This window comes from Artemia sp. Qi Xiang Cuo, chromosome 21, assembly GCF_049724085.1.
Source record: "Artemia sp. Qi Xiang Cuo chromosome 21, ASM4972408v1, whole genome shotgun sequence".
In the NCBI taxonomy this organism is placed as follows: Eukaryota; Metazoa; Arthropoda; class Branchiopoda; order Anostraca; family Artemiidae; genus Artemia; species Artemia sp. Qi Xiang Cuo.
Genome location: NC_142814.1, coordinates 6,926,266 through 6,948,566, shown reverse-complemented (window position 1 = coordinate 6,948,566; position 22,301 = coordinate 6,926,266). Strand labels below are relative to the sequence as shown.

The 22,301-nt window shown below is 32.5% G+C and overlaps 1 protein-coding gene across 1 annotated transcript in view; it reads right to left on the bottom strand.

Annotated features, from left to right (window-relative positions):
* Nucleotides 1–17,319, bottom strand: part of LOC148939199 (pH-sensitive chloride channel 2-like) — a 78,822-nt gene extending 61,503 nt beyond the window's left edge. Inside the window, exons 1-3 of the mRNA XM_089106584.1 lie at nucleotides 17,217–17,319; nucleotides 8,087–8,261; nucleotides 6,213–6,442 (exon numbers count right to left, since the gene is read on the bottom strand). Coding sequence (XP_088962710.1) covers nucleotides 6,213–6,442; nucleotides 8,087–8,261; nucleotides 17,217–17,272 — 461 coding nt within the window. The 5' untranslated portion in view covers nucleotides 17,273–17,319. The remainder of the gene's footprint in view (nucleotides 1–6,212; nucleotides 6,443–8,086; nucleotides 8,262–17,216) is intronic.
* Nucleotides 17,320–22,301: the final 4,982 nt, after the last annotated feature.

The following is a 22,301-nucleotide window of genomic DNA, read 5'->3' as shown; positions in this document are numbered from 1 at the left end:
AGTAAATTTTCTCAGGCGCGTAGCCTTTGATGAGTAATACTAAACTTGATAAAATTTATGTATTTAGAATCAGCATTATAAACACATTCTTTTGATACATTTATTGACATCAAAATTCCGTTTTTAAAAGTTTAGATTAATATTGATCCGTATCGCTTGTTTTTTTATTGTTTTTTTTATTACGTATATGTTATTACGTATATGAGGGGGTTCTCTCTTTAGTCAATACCACGCTCTTTACGTTAAAAGTTAAAACAAATTTTGATTCACAAACCCCTGAATCACAAAGGCCGTTTAATTAGAATAGATAGCTCTTTTGAAAGCACTAAAAAAACTGTAGCGTAAAGAGCGAGGCATTGACTTGGGGGAGAACCCCCTCACATACGTTATAATTTCTGTTCGTTTTAAGTTCTAGTGTTCCTTCTTACTTTCAGTTGAAAAAACTTGTTTTTTTTTATTTAATTTCTGATCGTTTTTTAAATAATGCTTGGAAATCCGGCGCCCCCTTCATAGAAATTTCCCTTACCCCAAAGAAACATCCTCCACGGAAAGATTCTACAGAGTAACCCCCTCCTCTAGCCCCCCCCCTCCAGAAAAAAATCCTTCCTGAAAATGTCTGCATACTTCCCAATAACCAATAAATAATGCTGGGAAGTCCGGCACCCCCTTCATGGCAATTTCCCTTCCCCCATGAAAACTTCCTTCATGGACAGATCCTCCAACATAACCCCCCACCCACCCTTCCCTCCCACTACCAGAAAAAAACCTTCTGAAAACTTCTGTATACTTCCCAATAACCAATACTATATATTAAAATTGGGTAAAGTTCATAACTTTTAGCCCTCCCCCTGGGGACTTGGGGGGATTAAGTCATCCTAAAAGACATTTTTATAATATTTCCAACTATGCTGAACAAAATGGCTATATTAAAATTCTGATCAGATGACTTTGGGAAAAAAATGAGCGTGGGAGGAGGCCTAGTTGCCCTCCATTTTTTTGGCCACTTAAAAAGGACTCTAGAACTTTTAATTTCTGTTCCAATGAGCCCTCCCACGATATTCGAGGACCAGTGGGTCGATACGATCACCCCTGGGGAAAAAAAAAACAAACAAACAAACAAATAAACACGCATCTGTGATCTTTCTTCTGGCAAAAAATGCAAAATTCCACATTTTTGTAGATAGGAGCTTGAAACCTCTACAGTAGGGTTCTCTGATACGTTGAATATGACGGTGTGATTTTCATTAAGGTTCTATAGTTTTTATGGGGTCTTTCCCCCTTTTTTTGAAAATCAGCCAAATTTTCTCAGGCGCGTAACTTTTGATGGATAGTACTAAACTTGATGAAAGTTATATATTTGAAATCAGCATTGAAATCTGATTCTTTTTATGTATCTATGGGTATCAAAAACCCATTTTCTAGAGTTTCGGTTACCATTGAGCCGGGTCGCTCCTTACTTACAGTTCGTTACCACGAACTGTTTGACATGAAAGTTGGGTGTATCCAGAAAAATTTTGTAAAAGATTGCGAATGCAACTTTTCCCAGAAACAAATTAAACTTCATTGTTGAAACAAAGTAATTTTTTTCGTCATGGTAAAATTAAGGGTGGTGCTTTGGTACCTCGATTGCTTTGTTATGTTTTTAAGTGAGGACAGCAACCTGCTAATTGTGGTTCCCAAGAATTTGAACGTATCTAAGATCGGGTATGACTATTGATTATTTCGTTGCTCAGTAAGATCGTTGAAGTAGTTACATTTAGATAGCATTTAGATAAATGTAGATAACATGGTAGTATATGTGATGGGCGTCAATAGGACCATTACATGAAAAAACCGTTTTGCTAGGTCAACAAAAGTCAATTATATGCATCGAAGGAAAGAGTGAATATAAACATATATGTAATAACCTGAACCCCTTACATCGTTTGGGTCGGTTTTTAATGAAAAATCAACTTTTTAAATGTCTAAATTTGGTTTCTTAGAATTTTAACAATAATTTTCTTTAATTTTTTTTATTTTATAATCTATTGTATAATCATAATCAATCTTATAAGACAAGAATTTATTTGATCTCACATTTATTGCAATACTTTGACGTCCATAAAAAATTAACAGCCGCGGCACAACTGCTAACACATTGATTATGACTAACAGATCTTGTACTGTACGGACCAGCTTTTAAACTATGTAAAAAACGGTACATCCACCCTGTAATCTAATTAAAATTGGTCATATTTATCACTATCTATGCTTTACAAGATTAGTGGAAAGGAAAATAACAACAATAATTTACATCTGTAGTTCTACAATCACAATAAACTACATATAACCAACACAATAACTAGTCATAAGGTGGCCCGTAAATTAATACAGTCCTCACATGTGGTAGAATGGCAAACTTTAATAAAACTGACATCCAATTAAAAATAGCTAACTAGTATGATAAATCCAATGCTTGAAGAATTGAAACAAGAAACTAGGGTGTATGTGAGTGCTATTATTGATGTTAAAAGTAAAGATCTTCATCTAAGTGGGGTTTAAAGTTGATCTAAAGTTGAAATTAAGGAAAGATAAGTACCATCTAGGTAGTATTGACACTGATTGAGTTTCGGAAGAGATTTTGAATGGAACTTTCCAAGAACAGTTGAATATCAAATTAAAGAGTTAGGATTTGACAGTAAGGAAGAGAGATGGGATAATTTTCGGAAAATAGTTGGTGAAGTACTAGAAAATGCATTGGGACCAAAAATTCAAAACGGAGCTAGGAGTACTTGCAAAAACGCTTTAATTTTGGTAGAAGAGAAAAGTGGTTAGCACAAATACTTTCTGAGTGATAGATATTCAAAGAATAAGAGGAAAGAAAGTGAGGTTTAGAAGCATAAAAGTATGAATTAGGAAGATGTGAAATTGAAGCCAAGGATAGAATTATCGATGATCAGGAAGATGTAGCCAGACGGTATAATAATAAAATATTGTATGGGCGTGTTTTTAATTGAGAGGAAGTTGTCAGTCTGGATTTGTCCCAGTTAAAGACAAGGATGGAACCACAATTCGTGGACCTTGACAATTTGAGATTGTGTCAAAACTTGCTATAGATGTATGAAATGATCATGAAAAAGGGGAAAAAATTACAATTAAACAAGATTTATTTTGTAAGATTGTCCTTTTAAAATTGTCTCTAATTCTTGTTAGAGACAATTTTAAAAGGATACAATGATAGTGAGGCGTCGGGTACTGATGGTGTAGTAAATGAGTTTAGAAATATGGTGATTACAAAAATTCGTTACCTTAGACCTTAGCTCCTCGTGTACGTTCAGAGGAACACAAGGCGTCTGTTAACAGACTCCAATCATCACGCAAATGAGCTGCGGCGGAAATGTCCTCCCACTCTGGGATTAAGGATGCATGAAGAGTTCTCCTGTCCCGCTCATATATCCTGCAAAGCGTGTTTTTGGGCCTTCCTCGTCAACGATTGTCACCTGGTTGCCGCTGGAGAAGTATATTCGGTAGTCTCGATTTTGGCATACGGATAACATGGCCAAGATAGTGCCTTCTTCGTTGCCTGACTAAATCAGCGAAATCAGGCTGGTTTGTGCAGTGGCGAATTTCCAAGTTTGTTATCCTATCCTTCCAGTTAATGTTCAGGATACGTCGAAGACAGTTTTTTTCATGTGCAGCGAGTCATTTTTCCTGCTCAGATATGAGTTTTAAACATTCCATCGCGTACGTCAAGACCGAAAGGACGTTGCTTCTGAAAAGGACTCGTTGAAATACCGAGCTTGCCAGGACTATTCGTGTTCTCAGCTCTTTTTCAGAATCGCCACTAAACGGGACGGTGCTACCAAGGTATTGGAAGTCGGTGACTTGCTCTATGCTTTCAGTCCCCAACTGGATATTCATTGGTGAGTTAGTGGTTGACATCGCCTTGCGATTACAAAACTAGATATTAATTACTGAGTGTTATGACTTTGATCTTCGAAAATACCTCTTTTAAAGAAAGGTAATAAGACTGAGTGCAGTTATTAAAAATGCATTAGCCTAGTATTTCTAGAAAGCAAACTACTTAATATAATGATACTTACGACACTGAAGATGCCGTAGGCTACATAAGTTATTAGATAGGAGCGGTGTGGTTTTAGAAAGCAAGAGGAAGCTTCAAATTAATCTTCATTTTAGATTGACAGTTGAGAAGTGTCTGAAACAGAATACCCTTTTGGTCCTCATTTCTCTAGATTATCTTTATTTGTCATAACATCAACAAAAACAGAAAGATAATCTACCAAAATTAGTGAAAAGAACTAATGAAAGTCGACTGATATTTTAACATATTAGCTAATGAAATTCATTCCTGGAAGTCTCTACTAGTTCGTATTTATTAATATTTTTTAAGAAAACAGTTTCATATGTAATTTATTTTTAGTACATTGAACAATATAATATTGTTCAATACATTGAAGGTATCATTTCAGCACAATAATAGATTGAAGCCATATTTTTCTTAACTTAGGCAGTACAGTATTTTTGGTATATTGGATGTGGTATTAGGAATTAAGCATGGTTGCGTCCTATCGCCATTTATATAAATTTTTTTTCTATGAAATTAGTAAAAAGAACAAAAAACAGTGACAGTCTATGAGAGGATACAACGTGAAATGGATTGTTAAAATTCTCGTAACGATAAACTTTGCTAACGGTTGTTTTATTCTAGATAAAAATCTTTGCAGAATGAAGAAATTTGTTGATGCTTCCAGAATTCAGTATGCAAGAGCTGATTTAACCATTAGTGTTACAAAGTCGAAGTCACTTAGACTAAGAATAGATGAGTGTAAAGAGGTAACAGTAAGTAGCAATTAAATGGATCAAGTAGATAGTTCTGATTACCTGATTAGTATTATTAGTAAAGATGGCGGATGGCGGATATAGTGAATTTGTAAAAGTAGAATAGCCTAAGTGCATGGAGATTTCGCACATTTATAAATGGTTTGGGAGAACATGGAAATACATTTGCAAACTGAGATTAGAACATAGGAAGCAAGGGTAATGGCTGCGATAGTATTGAAACATGGGTGTCCCGAAAAGTTGAGGAGGCTCTGTTAAATATTTTCCCAGAGGTTTTGCCTAAGGATAATCTAAGGTGCTCGTTAAATGACCGTATTTCAAGCAAGAAGCTTGTGAACAATATGAATCAATCTTGCTCTCTATGGCTATAATAATAGAAACATTAAAATGACTCTGCCATATCTTTAGGATAAGGATTACAGATTGACAAATATTTTGCTTGGATCACCGGATGGATTTTGCTTGAATTACTGGATGGATGGATTACCAGATGGTAATCCATCCGGGGTCTAACTAAGAAAAAAAAAACATTCTTAGACCACACTGGCTATACATGACAAATGAAAGGTTGATTTTCGAAAGGTTAGATTTTAGTGTTTTTTTTGTGTTTTTTTCATTTTTGTTTAGCACTGAGGACGACTTGGCGGAGGTCCTTGTCGAAATATTTGCTTATATTTTGTCATTTTCATGATTCGCCACTGGCTGACAAAATCCTCGTTTTTTCACCCTTTTTGATTTTATTTTTCATTTTGTTACTTTCTCTCCTCTCTGAGTTTCATTTGTCTAACTAAGAGCTTATAATTCCCGGATTAAAGTCAAAAGTGGTCAAAGTATAGGATTCAAAGGATATTGGAAATACACGAAAAAGAGAAACAAGTGAAGCTTAGAATAAATTGGGATGAAGGGGGAGTGTTTGCAGTGTGTTGGCCGAAAGTGACTTGGCATTGCAGTGACTTCTTTGTGGTAATTGTAGTATTTCTATTCCTTGGGATACATTTCAAAGCGAAATTTCTTCTAAGTCTTTCATTCAAAAATTCACGTTGGAAAAACAGGGTCACCAATTCACAAGGATTTAGAGGAGGGGCGAGGACTTTTTTTCAATGGCGAAAAGATATTTTTCAAACTAAAACAACGGACATTGATTTTCAAACTATAGGGGGGAGGCAAAAATTTGTACAGGTCAATTGCTCTCCCTTGCCTCCAATTTGTGTCCCCAGCATGAAATAAGAAACTGATTATAATAAATTGAGCTATTATACAAATTTAGAGAGAAATAGCTAAATATTGATTAAATTCTAAAACTTTGAGAATTTTAAGGGTAGAGGGAATCCTTGTATACAAAGAAATAACAAATAGAATTCTCTGTTACAAACCTGTATGAGTAAATAACCGTTCCGTCTTGATATACTTTTACAAGGGAATTGGATTGAGGTACTGTGATAATAGAGGAGCTGGCTTCATTTGTCACAATAATGCTTGGTCTCCAAATTTTTTTGGCAAAATCTTCTTCTCCCTTTAGCATAACTAAATCCGTTGCAAAATTTACGAATGATAATCTCTTGTCCTTCCATGATTGTTGAATGGTAAGCTGACTTTGAAATTTCTATTAAAAAAAAAAATTCTAAAAATCATTTCTAAACAAAATAATAGTTAGTCTGTTGTGTCACTTTTCACGATTCTTTTTTTAGGTATAAAAACATTTTTTTTTTTTTAGGCATATAAAACAATAGGTTTGTTATAAAAAAAAAATGTTAAGGAATACCACATACAATGAAAGTTCATCAAATCAATCTGAGTCAAGAAGGAAAAAGAATCTACAAATTATGAAATAACACTTGAAATGATTGGCTTGGGGATTATTACAATATGAGTTTACTGGTATAACGGAAGCCTCTTATGAGATATCTGCAGTCTGTGAGATTCAAAGCCATGTTTTCTATCACTTTAGGCAGGTGCCTAGAAGTTGTGCTAACCTGAATTATAAAAAAGATTCTCATTAAGAGAGTAAGGCCAACCATGTCACAGCTATAGACAAAAATACATACATTTATAGTTAGTTAATCACTATCAACTAAATGAACGTTAAAATCAACGAATTGAAAAATTTGAATTCGCAGGTTATGCTTAACATTAAAGTATTTTTGTTTTTTGTATTTCCGCTTTTTGGGCCTTCTTATTGACATTATGCAACTGGTTGTGTTCACTGGTTACGTTCCACGTAGCAAGTCACTTTTATCCAACAAGAAATCAAACTAATTTAGAATTTTCAAGTATTTTTCATGTTTGAATTAAAACATTAAAATTATTGCTCAGGCGCAATAAATATTTTTGCAGTTTACATAATAAATTTAGGAATTCCTGCAACTTTTACCTTTCTGAATAAAATCCTGCAGGCTTGCCTCTCACCCCCCTTCCCCCTGGAAAATTTTCATCTGACACCTTTGCTTGCCTATGCTAATTAAGTCGTCTTTTCTTAGTTTCAATATTGATTGAATAAAAATTGGGCGTTTCCAGATGGGGCTAGTTTTTATCCACTCGATAAACTCGAGTTCGGCTACTAAATTTCGAACCAATTCACTTTGCTAAAAGTACCAAATGATATTTTAGCCAGGCTGAAAATTGGAAAATTTTGGTGACAAAATTTGAACTTCTTCGTTTGCAATTGTGATGAGAGTTAGCCAAATTCAAGTAAAGAATGTGGATAATTTCAACATTACTTCTAAGAGTCTTCTTGAGCAAACACACAATAAAAGAAGAAGAAGAATACCTAGAAGCTAAGTAGAACGAATAAAAATACCATACTGAAAGAGTATTCCTAAGTATACATAACCGAAACCAACTTGTTTTGAGGTAAGCAATTGTGAAAATAATAATTACGAATAAAAATTCAGCTGTATATTGCTATTGCAAGCTATTTTACTCCTATACATTACTTTTATACGCTGAATATGCTAAAACTTTTTAATTTTAAACAGTTTGAAGATAAGTTTTGATTTCTGATTTGGTTTAAATTTGTTCAAAAAGTATTTATTTCAATTATTTTTTCCATCCACGCTTTCACAACAAAGTTTTGAAAATTGTCTTACGTTTCCCCCCTGTAAATTGTATTATTTTGTATTTCTAGCTATGCTGCCTCTCACCCTGTGCCCCCAAATAAAATGCTAAGAATAAAACTGGTTTCCGAGATTAGGACTTTGACCTCACCTGGTAAATGCAGCCTCATTACTAGCTTACCACAAAATCTTACCGTGTCACGAGTTTTGATATTGCCAAAAGCGTTAACTATGATTGAGACTTCAACTTCAAGAGTGCCATCACTTTCAGGGGGATTGTCTTTCTCGTAAACATTGGCATTCGTGATTGCATCAAATAACTGCAGCCTACTCAATTTTTCTATCTTTGTATCTGTTGAGTTTTGAGATCTAAAATCAAATTAATTACAAAATAATAAATTAAAATATAAATGGAAGTAAGAAAAAGTGGTTACTAGTTATATTTTTAACTTGTTACTTACTTATTATTTGGAAAGGTCAAAATTACCTCTAGCACGATTATTGATATTGGAATTTCAAGTATACACACATATTACAACATTCTACAATACTCCAAATAAACTTTAAACTTTTTTTTTATAATCACTGATTTTTATTTTGAAAGCATGTCGCCTTAGCATAAAAGATTGCGTGTAACGATCCTTGAAAACTCCTCACCACTGGTGTAATAGATGGAAAAAATAGAACTAAAATAGAAAAATAAACTAAAGGTTTTTTTTTATTTTATATTTAAAAATTATTTTGATTTTGAAAGTACACTCATATTTAAGACTAATTATTGACCAGGATGGGCACGTTAGTGAACACTCAGTAAAGAGTAAACCGTGCTGAACAATAAAAACATTTGCAAACCGTTCATGGTGTTAAGTGGTGTTAAAATTTAACCCTTTATTTAAGCATCAATTAAATAAAATATCCATTTTTATTCAGGATCAAACAGTTTATAGTAATGGACTATAAGTAAGGAGTACTACTACTACTACTAACAACTCACCGCATCACCAAGCCGCCTGAGGCTAATACAGCTACACACGCTCCTCCTCTATCCCACTCTATTCAAAGCTTCCCTTTTTACACCCGCCCACAAAGTTCCCATTTCATTTAAATCTGTCTTTATGACCTCCTCCCAGCCCAGATGGAGACAACCTGCTTTCCGTTTAGCCTTGGATGGTTGGCTGAAAAGAACAATCTTCGGCAATCTGTCATCCTTCATCCGCACAACATGCTCTAACCACCTCAACCTTTCTTTCATTGTAGACCTAGAAAGCGGTATTTTTATGCTGATTAAATAAAAAACAAGTTTTTTCAACGGAATGTAAGGAGCAACTTTAAAACTTAACACGGGTAGAAATTATTGCGTATATGAGCGGGGTTGTTCCTCCTCAAAACCTCGCTCTTTATGCTACTGTTTTTTAGTGCTTTTACAAAAGCTTCATATTGTTCTAATTAAAAAATAAACAGTGTTTCGGGAGTCGTTCTCAAAGAATTAGGACAGAAATCAAGCTTTAGCTTAAAGAGCAAGGTGTTGAGGAGGAGCAACCCCCCTCCATATACATAATAATTTCTGTTCGTTTTAAGTATTAACGTTTCTCCTTACTTTCAGTTGAGAAAACTTGTTTGTTTTTTTATTTAGTTTCTGATCGTTTCTTAAGTGTTGCCAGGAAATCTTGCTACACCAGGGATAAATCCCTACTCCCCACGGATTTATTCTCTAGACAATTCAATCCTAGTGAAAATTTATCCCGTACATTTACCCTCTACGTGTAAAATTGAGTGTAAAATTGAGTCGGCAACGAGAAAGCAAGACATGAGATAGCAAGATTTAGTTATGCTAAAGGGAGAAGAAGATTTTGCCAAAAAAATTTGGAGACCATACCTTATTGTGACAAATGAAGCCAGCTCCTCTATTATCACAGTACCTCAATCCAATTCCCTTGTAAAAGTATATCAAGACGGAACGGTTATTTACTCATACAGGTTGGTAACAGAGAATTCTATTTGTTATTTCTTTGTATACAAGGATTCCCTCTATCCGGCAATGAGAAAGCAAGACATAAAAAGAATGTCGTATAGGAATTCTGGCAAATTCCCCTAGTTTAAAATTTCCCCTGAAAAATTCACCCTTTGGAAACTTCCCTCTCTATGGAAAATTATTCCCGTAAAAAATCCCACCAGCAGAAAATTCACCCCACCCCAAAAATATATGCATACTTCCCAATAGCAAATACTATTACGTAAACAATGGGCACATTTTGTAACTTAAAGACCTTTCTTCACGGGGTGTGAGGGGTCATGATATCTAAAAATGCATAGTCATTTGGCCTTTCAACTATGCTGAACAAAATCCCTATCTCAAAATTTTGATCGGACCATTTTGAGAAAAAAAGGGGCATGAGAGATGGCCTAGTTGCCCTCCAATTATTTTGGTCACTTAAAAAGGGATCGAGAACTTTGAATTTCCGTTTGAATGGACCCTCTCAAGATATTCTAGGACCACTAGATTGATACGATTACCCCTGAAAAAAAAGAAAAAAAAACAAATAAACAGGCATCCATAATCTTTCTTCTGCCAGAAAATAAAAAAAAATCCTTATTTATTCAGATATGAGCTTGAAATATCTACAGTCGGGTTCTCTGATACGCTGAGCCTGATGGTGTGATTATCATTAAGATTCAATGACTTTTAGGGGGGTTTTCCCCTTTTTTCGAAAAAAGATAAATTTTTAAGGCTCGTAACCTTTGATGGGTAAAACTAAACTTAACGAAATTTACATTTTTGAAATCAGTCTAAAAATTCGATTCTTTTGATATATATATACTGGTACCAAAACTCCGTTTTTTACAGTTTCGGTTACTATTGAGCCGGGTCGCTCTTTACTTACAGTTTGTTACCACAAACTGTTTGATTCCAAATGTTTAAGTTTTATTAACTTTAGCCTTACCCATCAAAGACTAAGAGCCAAAGAAAATTTGCCTGATTTTCGAAAGAAGAGGGAACCACCCCGGGGTATAGAAACTAATTCTATTTCTTTTTTAAATTCATCAAAACATATGAATTTGAACTTTAATTCACTCTAAACAATTTCTTCAATAAGAGGAAAGCTATAATCCCCATTAGTGTGAATACTGCACTCTTACTCCAAATGGATTCCTCCAAATGAAACATTCCCACGGCTACGCCCCTTCCATAATGATCTGACAAATCGTCAAAAATTTGGCCTTAAAAAAGGCCTTTCAGGTAAAAAATGGTGTGGTATTAGGCAGGCATGAATATAGACAGGGACGGATGGTATACCCATCATCTTTTTGGTAGAAGTTAGTCTGGGTACAATGCCACATGGCACCTATATGTCTGAATTGAAAAGGAATCTAATTAAAGAATTGTATTTTGGGCACCTAGCAATGCAATTCAAAAGAACAAAAATAGAGACATGACATATGGATAATATAGAAGATAAACTGTTTGAAAATTGCTTGAGAATTTTGAGGAGAAGAAGGTTACCATTCAGGAGTGCCAGAGGAATCGTAAAATTTGAAATTTTACTCTAGATTTGAAATTACTTTTGTTTTTATTTTCATTAAGAAACAACAAAAAAAAGATATCCTCCTCCTTAATTTTTCATAAATATGTGCCACTGTTAGGATTACTTAAGCTTAGCTTGAAGGTGAATTAAATTTGAATCCAGTCAACACCAATGACCCTGACTTTTTTTTAAGTTTCCTAATTGGGAGCGACTGAGCTAAGTTGAAAGTTGAACTTAGTCTGGCAACAAAGGTGGGTGATACAGACCCCCCCCCACCCCCTCCGAACAAAAAAGAATACGGGCATATGAAAATGAGAAGATGTAGTCCTGGCAGGGAAATAAACCTTGTCATAGGCAGCGTGCTAGTGCTGCCTAAGTAAAGAACGATGTGGGTACAATGTGTTTTTTTTCCTCCATACCCGGGCATTTCGTTTCGAAGGAGTTGTCGTAGAAACTTCGAAAATGGCTCATTCGATTGGAAATTGGAGTGGCTAGTGCCCTTTTTAATAGTCGAAAGTGATTGGAGGGCAACAAAGCCCCCCCACGCCCATCATTCTCTCAAACACATCCAATCAAAATTTTGAGATAGCCATTTTGTTCAGCGTAGTTCATTTTCAAATAGAAAATATGTTTTGAGGAGGACACTTTCCCACAACCCTCAAGGCAAGGGTTTTAAGTTATGCCCTGGGTGCATATAAATTTTTTATAGAAGGCGTAGTCGTAGAAACTTCAAGACAGGCTCATTCGATTGGAAATTCAAAGGGCTAGTACCCTTTTTAACGGTCGAAAGTGACTGGAGGGCAACTAGCCCCCTCTCCATGCCCATCATTCCCCCAAATACATCTGATCAAAATTTTGAGATAGCCATTATGTTGAACGTAGTTGATTTCCAGATAGAAAATATGTTTTTGAGGAGGACACTCCCCTACAACCCTCAAGGCAAGGGTTTTAAGTTATGTACTGGGGCCATATAAGGTTTTTATAGAAGGTGTTGTTGTACAAACTTCAAAAGGGGCACATTCGATTGGAAATTCAAAGGGCTAGTACCCTTTTAATAGTCTAAATTGATTGGAGGGCAACTAGCCACCCCGCCCCCCCACGTTCATCATTCCCCCAAACGCATCCAATCAAAATTTTTATGTTGCCATTTTGTTCAGCTTAGCTGATTTCCAGGTAGAAAATATGTTTTTGAGGAGAACACTCCGCCACGACACTCAGGGCAAGGGTTTTAAGTTATACCCTGGGGCCATATAAGAATTTTATAGAAGGTGTTATCGTAGAAACTTCAAAACAGGCTCATTTGATTGGAAATTCAAAGGGATAGTGCCCTTTTTAATAGTCAAAAGTGATTGGAGGGCACCTAGCCCCCCCCACGCCCATCATTCCCCCAAACACATCCAATCAAAATTTTAAGATAGCCATTTTGTTCAGCATAGGCTAGTTGATTTCCAGATAGAAAATATGTTTTTGAGGAGGACACTCCCCCACAACCCTCAAGGCAAGGGTTTTAAGTTATGCCCTCGGAGTATATAAGGTTTTTATAGAAGGCGTTGTCGTAGAGACTTAAATACAGGCTCATTCGATTGGAAATTCAAAGGGCTGGTGCCCTTTTTAATAGTAGAAAGTAATTGGAGGGCAACTAGCCCCCCCCCCCCACCCCTGCCCATCATTCCCCCAGACACATCCAATGAAAATTTTGAGAAAGCCATTTTGTTCAGCGTAGGCTAGTTGATTTCCAGATAGAAAATATGTTTTTGAGGTGGATACTCCCTTCGCAACATTCAGGGAAAGGGTTTTAAGCTATGCCCTGGGGGTATCTAAGGATTTTATAGAAGGCGTTGTCGTAGAAACTTCAATACAAGCTCATTCGATTGGAAATTCAAAGGCCTAGTGCCCTTTTTCATAGTCGAATGTGATTGGAGGGCAACTAGCCCCCCCCCCCCGCCCATCATCCCCCCAAACACATCCAATCAAAATTTTGAGATAGCCATTTTGTTCAATGTAGTTGATTTCCAGATAGAAAATATATTTTTTAAAAGGACACTCCCCCACAACCCTCAGGGCAAGGGTTATAAGTTATACCCTGGGGGCATATAAGGTTTTATTGAAATCTTTGTCGTAGAAACCTGAAAAGGGGCTCATTCAATTTAAAATTCAAAGGGTTAGTAGCCTTTTTAATAGTCGAGAGTGATTAGTGATATTTATTGTTGTTGTTGTTGTTTAGACCAGAGCACTTCGTATCGAAGGAGTTGTCGTGGGAACTTCGAAAAGGGCTCATTCCATTGAAAATAGAAAAGTTTGATGCCCTTTTTAATAGTCAAAAGTGATTGGAGGGCAAGTAATCACCCTTCCACTCACCTTCCCACGCCCACCCTCCCATTCTTTCATTATGTTTAAAAACTAAATGCTGCCTTAAGATTAAATCAAAATGCACTGTGCTAAAGCTAATTCCCAGTAAGGCATCTCAGCAATATCCCAAGAACGACTGAGGCTATTATATACAAACTTTTGGGGCTACTTCTGCTCTTAAAACTTAATCAAATCCAAATAGCGTAATTATATCCAAGCTATGAAAGAAAGTAAACAGATTGTTTTGCGAATGGCATTAAGTTTTCCATTTCAGGTCAACTCGAGGAGGTATGAAACTAATTTAAACAGTACTATTTGTGTCCAGATTTTTAAAAGGGTGTATGTTGTTAAGAATTGCTGAAAATTTTTCTCCAGTATACAAATAGTAGGCCAAACTATAAAGGCTTAAAAAACGAATAGATTTGAAGTATTATTTTCTTTTCCCTTAAAAGACTATGTCAATATAAAACGAACAGAAATTAATTAAAAAAACTTTTTCCACAAAATAAGTTTTTCAAAGAAAAGTAAAGAATTCCATTAAACAAAAAATGAGCAGAAGTAAAATCAAATAATCTACCAAGCGTGAAACTACCACAAATCAGCATCGGTAAATAAATAAAACCCAAAACGAACAGAAATTACAATAAATAACCGAGTGAAACTCAAAACGAGCAGAAATTAACATAAGTTGGGCGCAAAACCCATATCAAACAGTTCGTGGTAACGAACTGTAAGTAAGGAGGGACCCGGCTCAATGGTAACCGAAACTCTAAAAAACGGAATTTTGATACCAATAGATACATAAAAAAAATCAAATTTTAATTCTGATTTCAAATATATATGTTTATTTATTTTTTTTTTTTTTTTCTTTTTCCCAGGGGTGATCGTATCGACCCAGTGGTCCTAGAATATCGTGGGAGGGCTCATTGGAACGGAAATTAAAAGTTCTAGTACCCTTTTTAAGTGACCAAAAAAATGGAGGCCAACTAGGCCCCCTCCCACGCTCATTTTTTCCCAAAGTCACCCGATCAAAATTTTGAGATAGCTATTTTGTTCAGCATGGACGAAAATATTATAACTATGTCTTTTAGGATGACTTAATCCCTTTAAGCCCCCAGGGGGAGGGCTGAAAGTTATGAACTTTACCCAATGTTAACATATAGTATTGGTTATTGGGACCTGTCTCAATGGTAACCGAAACTCTAGAAAACGGTATTTTTATAAAAATAGATACATCAAAAGAAACGAATTTTAATGCTGATTTCAAATATATAAGTTTCATCAAGTTTAATCCTACCTATCAAAAGTCAATAATCCTACCTGAGAAAATTTGGCTGATTTTCGAAAAAAGGGGGAAAGACCTTTTAAAAGCTATAGAACCTTAATAAAAAAACACACCATCATATTCTGCGTATCAGAGAACCCTACTGTAGAGGTTTCAAGCTCCTATCTACAAAAATGTGGAATTTTGCATTTTTTGCCAGAAGATCACGGGTGCCTGTTTATTTGTGTTTTTTTTTCCCAGGGGTGATCGTATCGACCCATTGGTCCTAGAATATCGTGGGAGGGCTCTATGGAATGGAAATATAAAGTTCTAGTGCCCTTTTTAAGTGACAAAAAAATGGAGGGCAATTAGGCCCCCTCCCACGCTCATTTTTTTCCCAAAGTCATCTGATCAAAATTTTGAGATAGCCATTTTGTTCAGCATGTTCGAAAATATTATAAGTATGTCTTTTAAGATGACTTAATCCCCCGAAGTTCCCGGGAGGAGGGCTGAAATTTATGAACTTTACCCAATGTTAACATATTGTATTGGTTATTGGTAAGTATACAGTACAGACGTTTTCAGGGGAGATTTTTCCTGGTAGTGGGGGGGGGGGTTCGGGGGTTATTTGGGAGGATCTTTCCATGAATGAAGTTTTCATGGGGGAAGGGACATTGCTATGAAGGGGACGCCGGACTTCCCAGCATTATTTAAAAAAAGATCAGAAATTAAATATAAAAAAACAAGTTTTTCAACTGCAACAGCAGCAACATAAAAACTTCAAACGAACAGAAAATATTACATATATGATTGGGTTCACCCCCTACTCAATACCTCACTCTTTAAGCCAGAGATTTTTTAGTACTTTCATAAGAGCTATTTATTCTAATTAACGGCCTTTGTGATTAAGCGGTCAGTTTTAAAGAATTGGAACAAAATTCGAACTTTCGCTTAAAGAGCAAGGTATTGACTACGGGGCGAACGCCCTAATATACGTATTAAAAATATATGAATATAGAAGTTCGTTACGTAAGTTAATTCGTAAGTTATGTATATTTATTACTAATAAAAACGTAAATAAAATGAAACAAGTTTCGAGAAAGCCATTTAAGCAAATAAAAGTAAATTAATATGAAAATTTTGTTTTAATTATTCATGTACTGTGAGCCAAGATAAAAACCTGCATTTATTCAAAAGTGTTCAAAAATTAAATAAAAAAAAACAAGTTTTTTTAACTGAAAGTAAGGAGCGACATGAAAACTTAAAATGACACAGAAATTATTCCGTATATGAAAGGGGCTGTCCCCTCCTCCCCGCCTTTATCTTTAAGCTAAAGTTTTAATTTCTCACAACTCTATTTTTAAAAACAATAAAAAAGTTTAGCGTAAAGAGTAAGGCGTTGAGGAGGAGACAGCTCCTTTCATATACGGACTAATTTCTGTTCGTTTTAAGTTTTAATGTCGTTTCTTACTTTCAGTTAAAAACTTGTTTTTTTTATTTAATGACCAAAAGAATCTTATAGAAAATCTTAAGATCTTTCCAGAACTGAAATTTTACTTAAACATATTTTTGTAAGCATAGGAATTAACCTCATGATGTCAGATTTTTTGAACCTTTTGTATTTTTTGACATTTAAAGTGTGTCTTAGATATCCTTTTATTCATATTTTTTTTTAAAGCCCCTTCTCAGGTGCAAGGTAAATATTCTCTACCGTTTTGTGGGTTTTGTCTTTTATATCATATCCTGGTATTGTGAGGGGATCTAATTTGTGTTGTTTTCTATCTACAAAATAATATCGAGATTGATAAAACTTGTATATATATCATATGCAAGGGCGGATCCAGGATTCTTTTTTTTTGGGGGGGGGGGTGCAAAATAGGTTGATCCGATAAACTTGCGTTAGCAGCAAGTTTAATTAACGGAAAATTGTGTTAATGAAGTAAATTACACTACTTTAAACTATGTTAGGGGGCGCGTGCCCCCCTCACCCCCTGGATACGCCACTGATCATATGTGCCCTAAAACATAAAATGTATATCATATGATTAAAGAAAGTTAAGGGCATATATTTTTCAGATTTTTAGGGCTCGTAAGACTTCTCCTCTTCCAACCTATCACCGAACCATGGGTATATAGCCGGTTTTAACTATAGGATTCTGGCAAAAAGAAATGAGCTAAATTACTTACTCAGCAAAAGAATATAAACAAAATAAAATAAGAGCAAAGATAAACAAAGTGCTCATTTTAACTCAATTCATTTAACTAGCGATAGCAAAAAATACTAATAATAACGGCCAAAAAGAGCCAGGACGTCTTATTACGTAGAAGTGAATATTTATTCCATACATATAGCGCCAGCTATTATGAAAGAAGCCAACCCGTGAATGTCAATTGGATAATTAAATATTTATATCTCGTAACTTGTATTTTAATTATTTGGTTCGTTAGTTTGCTTGCTAAGTTATTCTCAGTATATATAATTATATGAAAAATGATGGACGTTGTTGTCAAGGCCAAACTGAGAAATTTGTGTCAAGGCTTGTTCACAATGAGATTTAGCAAAAGTTTAAATTTGTTAATGTCAAGTAATTGATTACAAGTATTCAAACACATATTTAATTACTTTTCAACGTAATTAAATAAGTGATTTAAGTAAGTATTTAATTATTTTTTCCTTGTATTTAAATACAAATTAGCTTTTCCCAATATTTCTAAATACTTTTGTCTATCAAACACAGTTTTTGAGAGTATTCGCTGTTTTTTCCAGACTGCATTTTGAATAGCTAGCTTTTAAAGGTCTTGATTTAGAAGAAGTCCCATAGGAATACAGTACTGGAGGCCAGCAAGGTTTTAAGAGTAGGAATATATAAAAATATAAATATATAAAATTATTTATAAAAATATTATTATATTTTATTTAAATTATTAAATATATTATTTATTATATAATATATATATATATATATATATATATATAATTATTATATATATATATTTATATATATATATATATATATATATATATATATATATATATATATATATATATATATATATATATATATATATATATATATATATATATATATATATATATATATATATATATATATATATATATATATATATATATATATATATATATATATATATATATATATAGGAATACAGACCCATAGGAATACAGTACTGGAGGCCAGCAAGGTTTTAAGAGTAGGAATATATAAAAAATATAAATAAATAAAATTATTTATAAAAATATTATAATATTTTTATTTAAATTATTAAATATATTATTTATTATATAAATATATATATATATATAATTATTATATATATATATATAATTTATATATATATATATATATATATATATATATATATATATATATATATATATATATATATATATATATATATATATATATATATATATATATATATATATATATATATATATATATATATATATATATATATATATATATATATATATATATATATATATATATATATATATATATATATATTTATATATATAGAATAGAATATGATTTATTGGCTAAAATAGCACAAAAGCTAGCATAAGCACGTCAGAATTACCATGATAAAACAAATGTTATGTGATAAACATAAAACAAAAAATTGAATCAATAATAAAACAGATGTCAGGGGAAAAGTTATACCAATTATTAAAATAGGAAACAAAATAGGGGACAAAAGAGTTTTTGTATCTCATGGTCAACATTTGAGGATAGAGGTCCAGTTGGGTATTTGGAGCTCTAAGAGCATTGCGCCTTGTATTAGGAAGGGTTGGGGGATTTTCTTTAAAGGGAGGAGAAAACGTCGATGATAGTCAGAATTAAGGCACTTGAGACCAAAGTTCATGGTAAGGATGTGACGTCGTGATTCCAATGTAATAAGTTCAAGTCTAGCCAAACCTTCATTGTATATATATATATATATATATATATATATATATATATATATATATATATATATATATATATATATATATATATATATATATATATATATATATATATATATATATATATATATATATATATATATATATATATATATATATATATATATATATATATATATATATATATATATATATATATATATATATATATATATATATATATATATATATATATATATATATATATATATATATATATATATATATATATATATATATATATATATATATATATATATATATATATATATATATATATATATATATATATATATATATATATATATATATATATATATATATATATATATATATATATATATATATATATATATATATATATATATATATATATATATATATATATATATATATATATATATATATATATATATATATATATATATATATATATATATATATATATATATATATATATATATATATATATATATATATATATATATATATATATATATATTATATAATAAATAATATATTTAATAATTTTAATAAAATATTATAATATTTTTATAAATAATTTATATATTTATATTTTTATATATTCCTACTCTTAAAACCTTGCTGGCCTCCAGTACTGTATTCCTATGGGACTTCTTCTAAATCAAGACCTTTAAAAGCTAGCTATTCAAAATGTAGTCTGGAAAAAACAGCAAATACTCTCAAAAACTGTGTTTGATAGACAAAAGTATTTAGAAATATTGGGAAAAGCTAATTTGTATTAGCTTTGATCCGACGCTTACAATGATCCGACAAAATCCCAAGGTATTTCTAATGAGAAAATAAACGGGCAGAGGTTCACCCGGCAAGTCAAAAGGTCTACCCTCAGTCTCAAAAATCGGGGTATATATACGAAAAACCTAACCACGTCCTTCCGGTACATTGACGCATTTAGCCAGGAAATTGGTTATTGAGCAAGTTCCCTTCAAGCCCACACATTCCACGATTTGTATCCTTATCTTAAAAAGTGGTATTTTGAAACTTTTTTTTTGCGTCTTAATATATTTTTACTCAATTAAAAATAAACTAAATTAGAAAGCTTTACCACAATTGCGTTAATTAAATTTGCTCCTAACGCAAGTTTATCGAATCAACCTATTTTGCAACCCCCCCCCCCCCCTGAAAAATCCTGGGTCCACCCCTGTATGAAGTAAACCATTTTTGTGCTTATCACCTGTCTCGTCTCCACATGAATCTCTGTTGTGACCCGACATTTTTATTTTCCTGATAAGAAGTAAAAGCTTGAAGCATAGACTATGATTTCAATGATTTCTCAAAAATGTCTTCCTCCACTTATGTTCCAACTAGTTTTAGTGGCTTGAACTTTTTCTGATATTATACTTTTTAGTTTAATTTTAGGACACTCAGTACTCAGTCCAGTTCAGTTAAAACACTTTAAAATGTTTTTCTTACTTCAAAAGACTGAATACTAACAATGACGATCAGTAAAAGATTTTGCAATTCTGCTATTTTTATATATTTTTATATACTTATTATATTTATATATTTCTATAAATAATGGAAATAATATATATATATATTTTTGTGTTATATATATATATATATATATATATATATATATATATATATATATATATATATATATATATATATATATATATATATATATATATATATATATATATATATATATATATATATATATATATATATATATATATATATATATATATATATATATATATATATATATTTATATATATATATATATATATATATATATATATATATATATATATATATATATATATATATATATATATATATATATATATATATATATATATATATATATATATATATATATATATATATATATATATATATATATATATATATATATATATATATATATATATATATATATATATATATATATATATATATATATATATATATATATATATATATATATATAGGAAAGAGGACAGAAAAGGGTGAACTTTGAAGAGCCGAATCATGAACCAAAAAGGCACGACGGAGGCCGAAGGTTACCGTCTAGGGAGATAGATGATAAATTCCATGACCTTGAGAGATTAGCAACTAATAACTATATAAAAAATGGGCATCCTCCCCCACCAAAGACAGATAGTTTGGGAACCAACAAGGACCGATCAAAAATATTCACAAATAACACGAGCACAAGCAAACAAATTAAGAGAAAATTTTATTGCTATTGTTGTAGCAAAAAAAACCAGTCTGCAGCAGATTGCTGGCATAGAATAAGCAAAGAAGGCCAGACGTACAAAACAAGATACCAATTCAGAACACAGGGGAGGAGAAATTTAGGAAGACAGGGAACAAATAATACTTAGAAAACACCTAATAATATTCCTTAATTTAGGCCTAGAAGGCAAAAAGTTAACGATACCCTGGGTCAAATTAGTAGCGCAGAATAAAACTATAATAATGCCAGAAATTTTTAGTCAAACAGTGGGCATTTAATCAGAGAAACCAGCCAGTAAGGGTCAATTCAGCTGTTTCCTTACAAAGACCCCTATATAATTTAGAATGTTGTGATACAAATGCAAATAATAATAATTTACCGATTATGCGTCGTTCTAAAATCGAGTATTTTCAAAATTTTACAGGTTTACTAGAAACAGGTGAATTTAAATCATTAATTCGATAGAAAATCTTCATTAATCTTCCTCCAAGTGTCAAAAATCGAATGAGCAAATGCCAAAATACTCTGACATCAGTGGCAGGGCACACGCTGACAATTTTGGGAGAATGTCCTCACAAATTTAGTGCAGGGGATACAGAAATAACAGAAACCGTAATAATATGCAAGCAGCTACCATTTTCTTGTATTCTAGGAGTAGATGTCATTAGAAAATACGGGATTATATGGGAACCCATATCCAATACAATCAAAATACACCAGGCAAATGAAATTAATAGGCAAATTTGAGTAACAACAATTGACAAAAGTAAAGATTCGAATTACAAACTAAAAATAAGTGGAAAAATCACAATAGATGGGGGAACGACAGCTCAAGTCCTAGCTAAATTAAATGAAAAAAATGGAAAGGTTAAAACGATGGATGCCGTGATAGGGGGTACACCATAAAAGAATACCCAGTGACTTTCGTGGAAAATCAAGTTATATAAATTGAAAATGTTATATCATACTCAAAACTATAAAATCTAAATAATGATAAAATAAAACTGAACAAGGTAGAGCTTGGATCAGTAGGAAAAATTTAAAATTCAAAAATAAAATCCCTGAGCAGTCC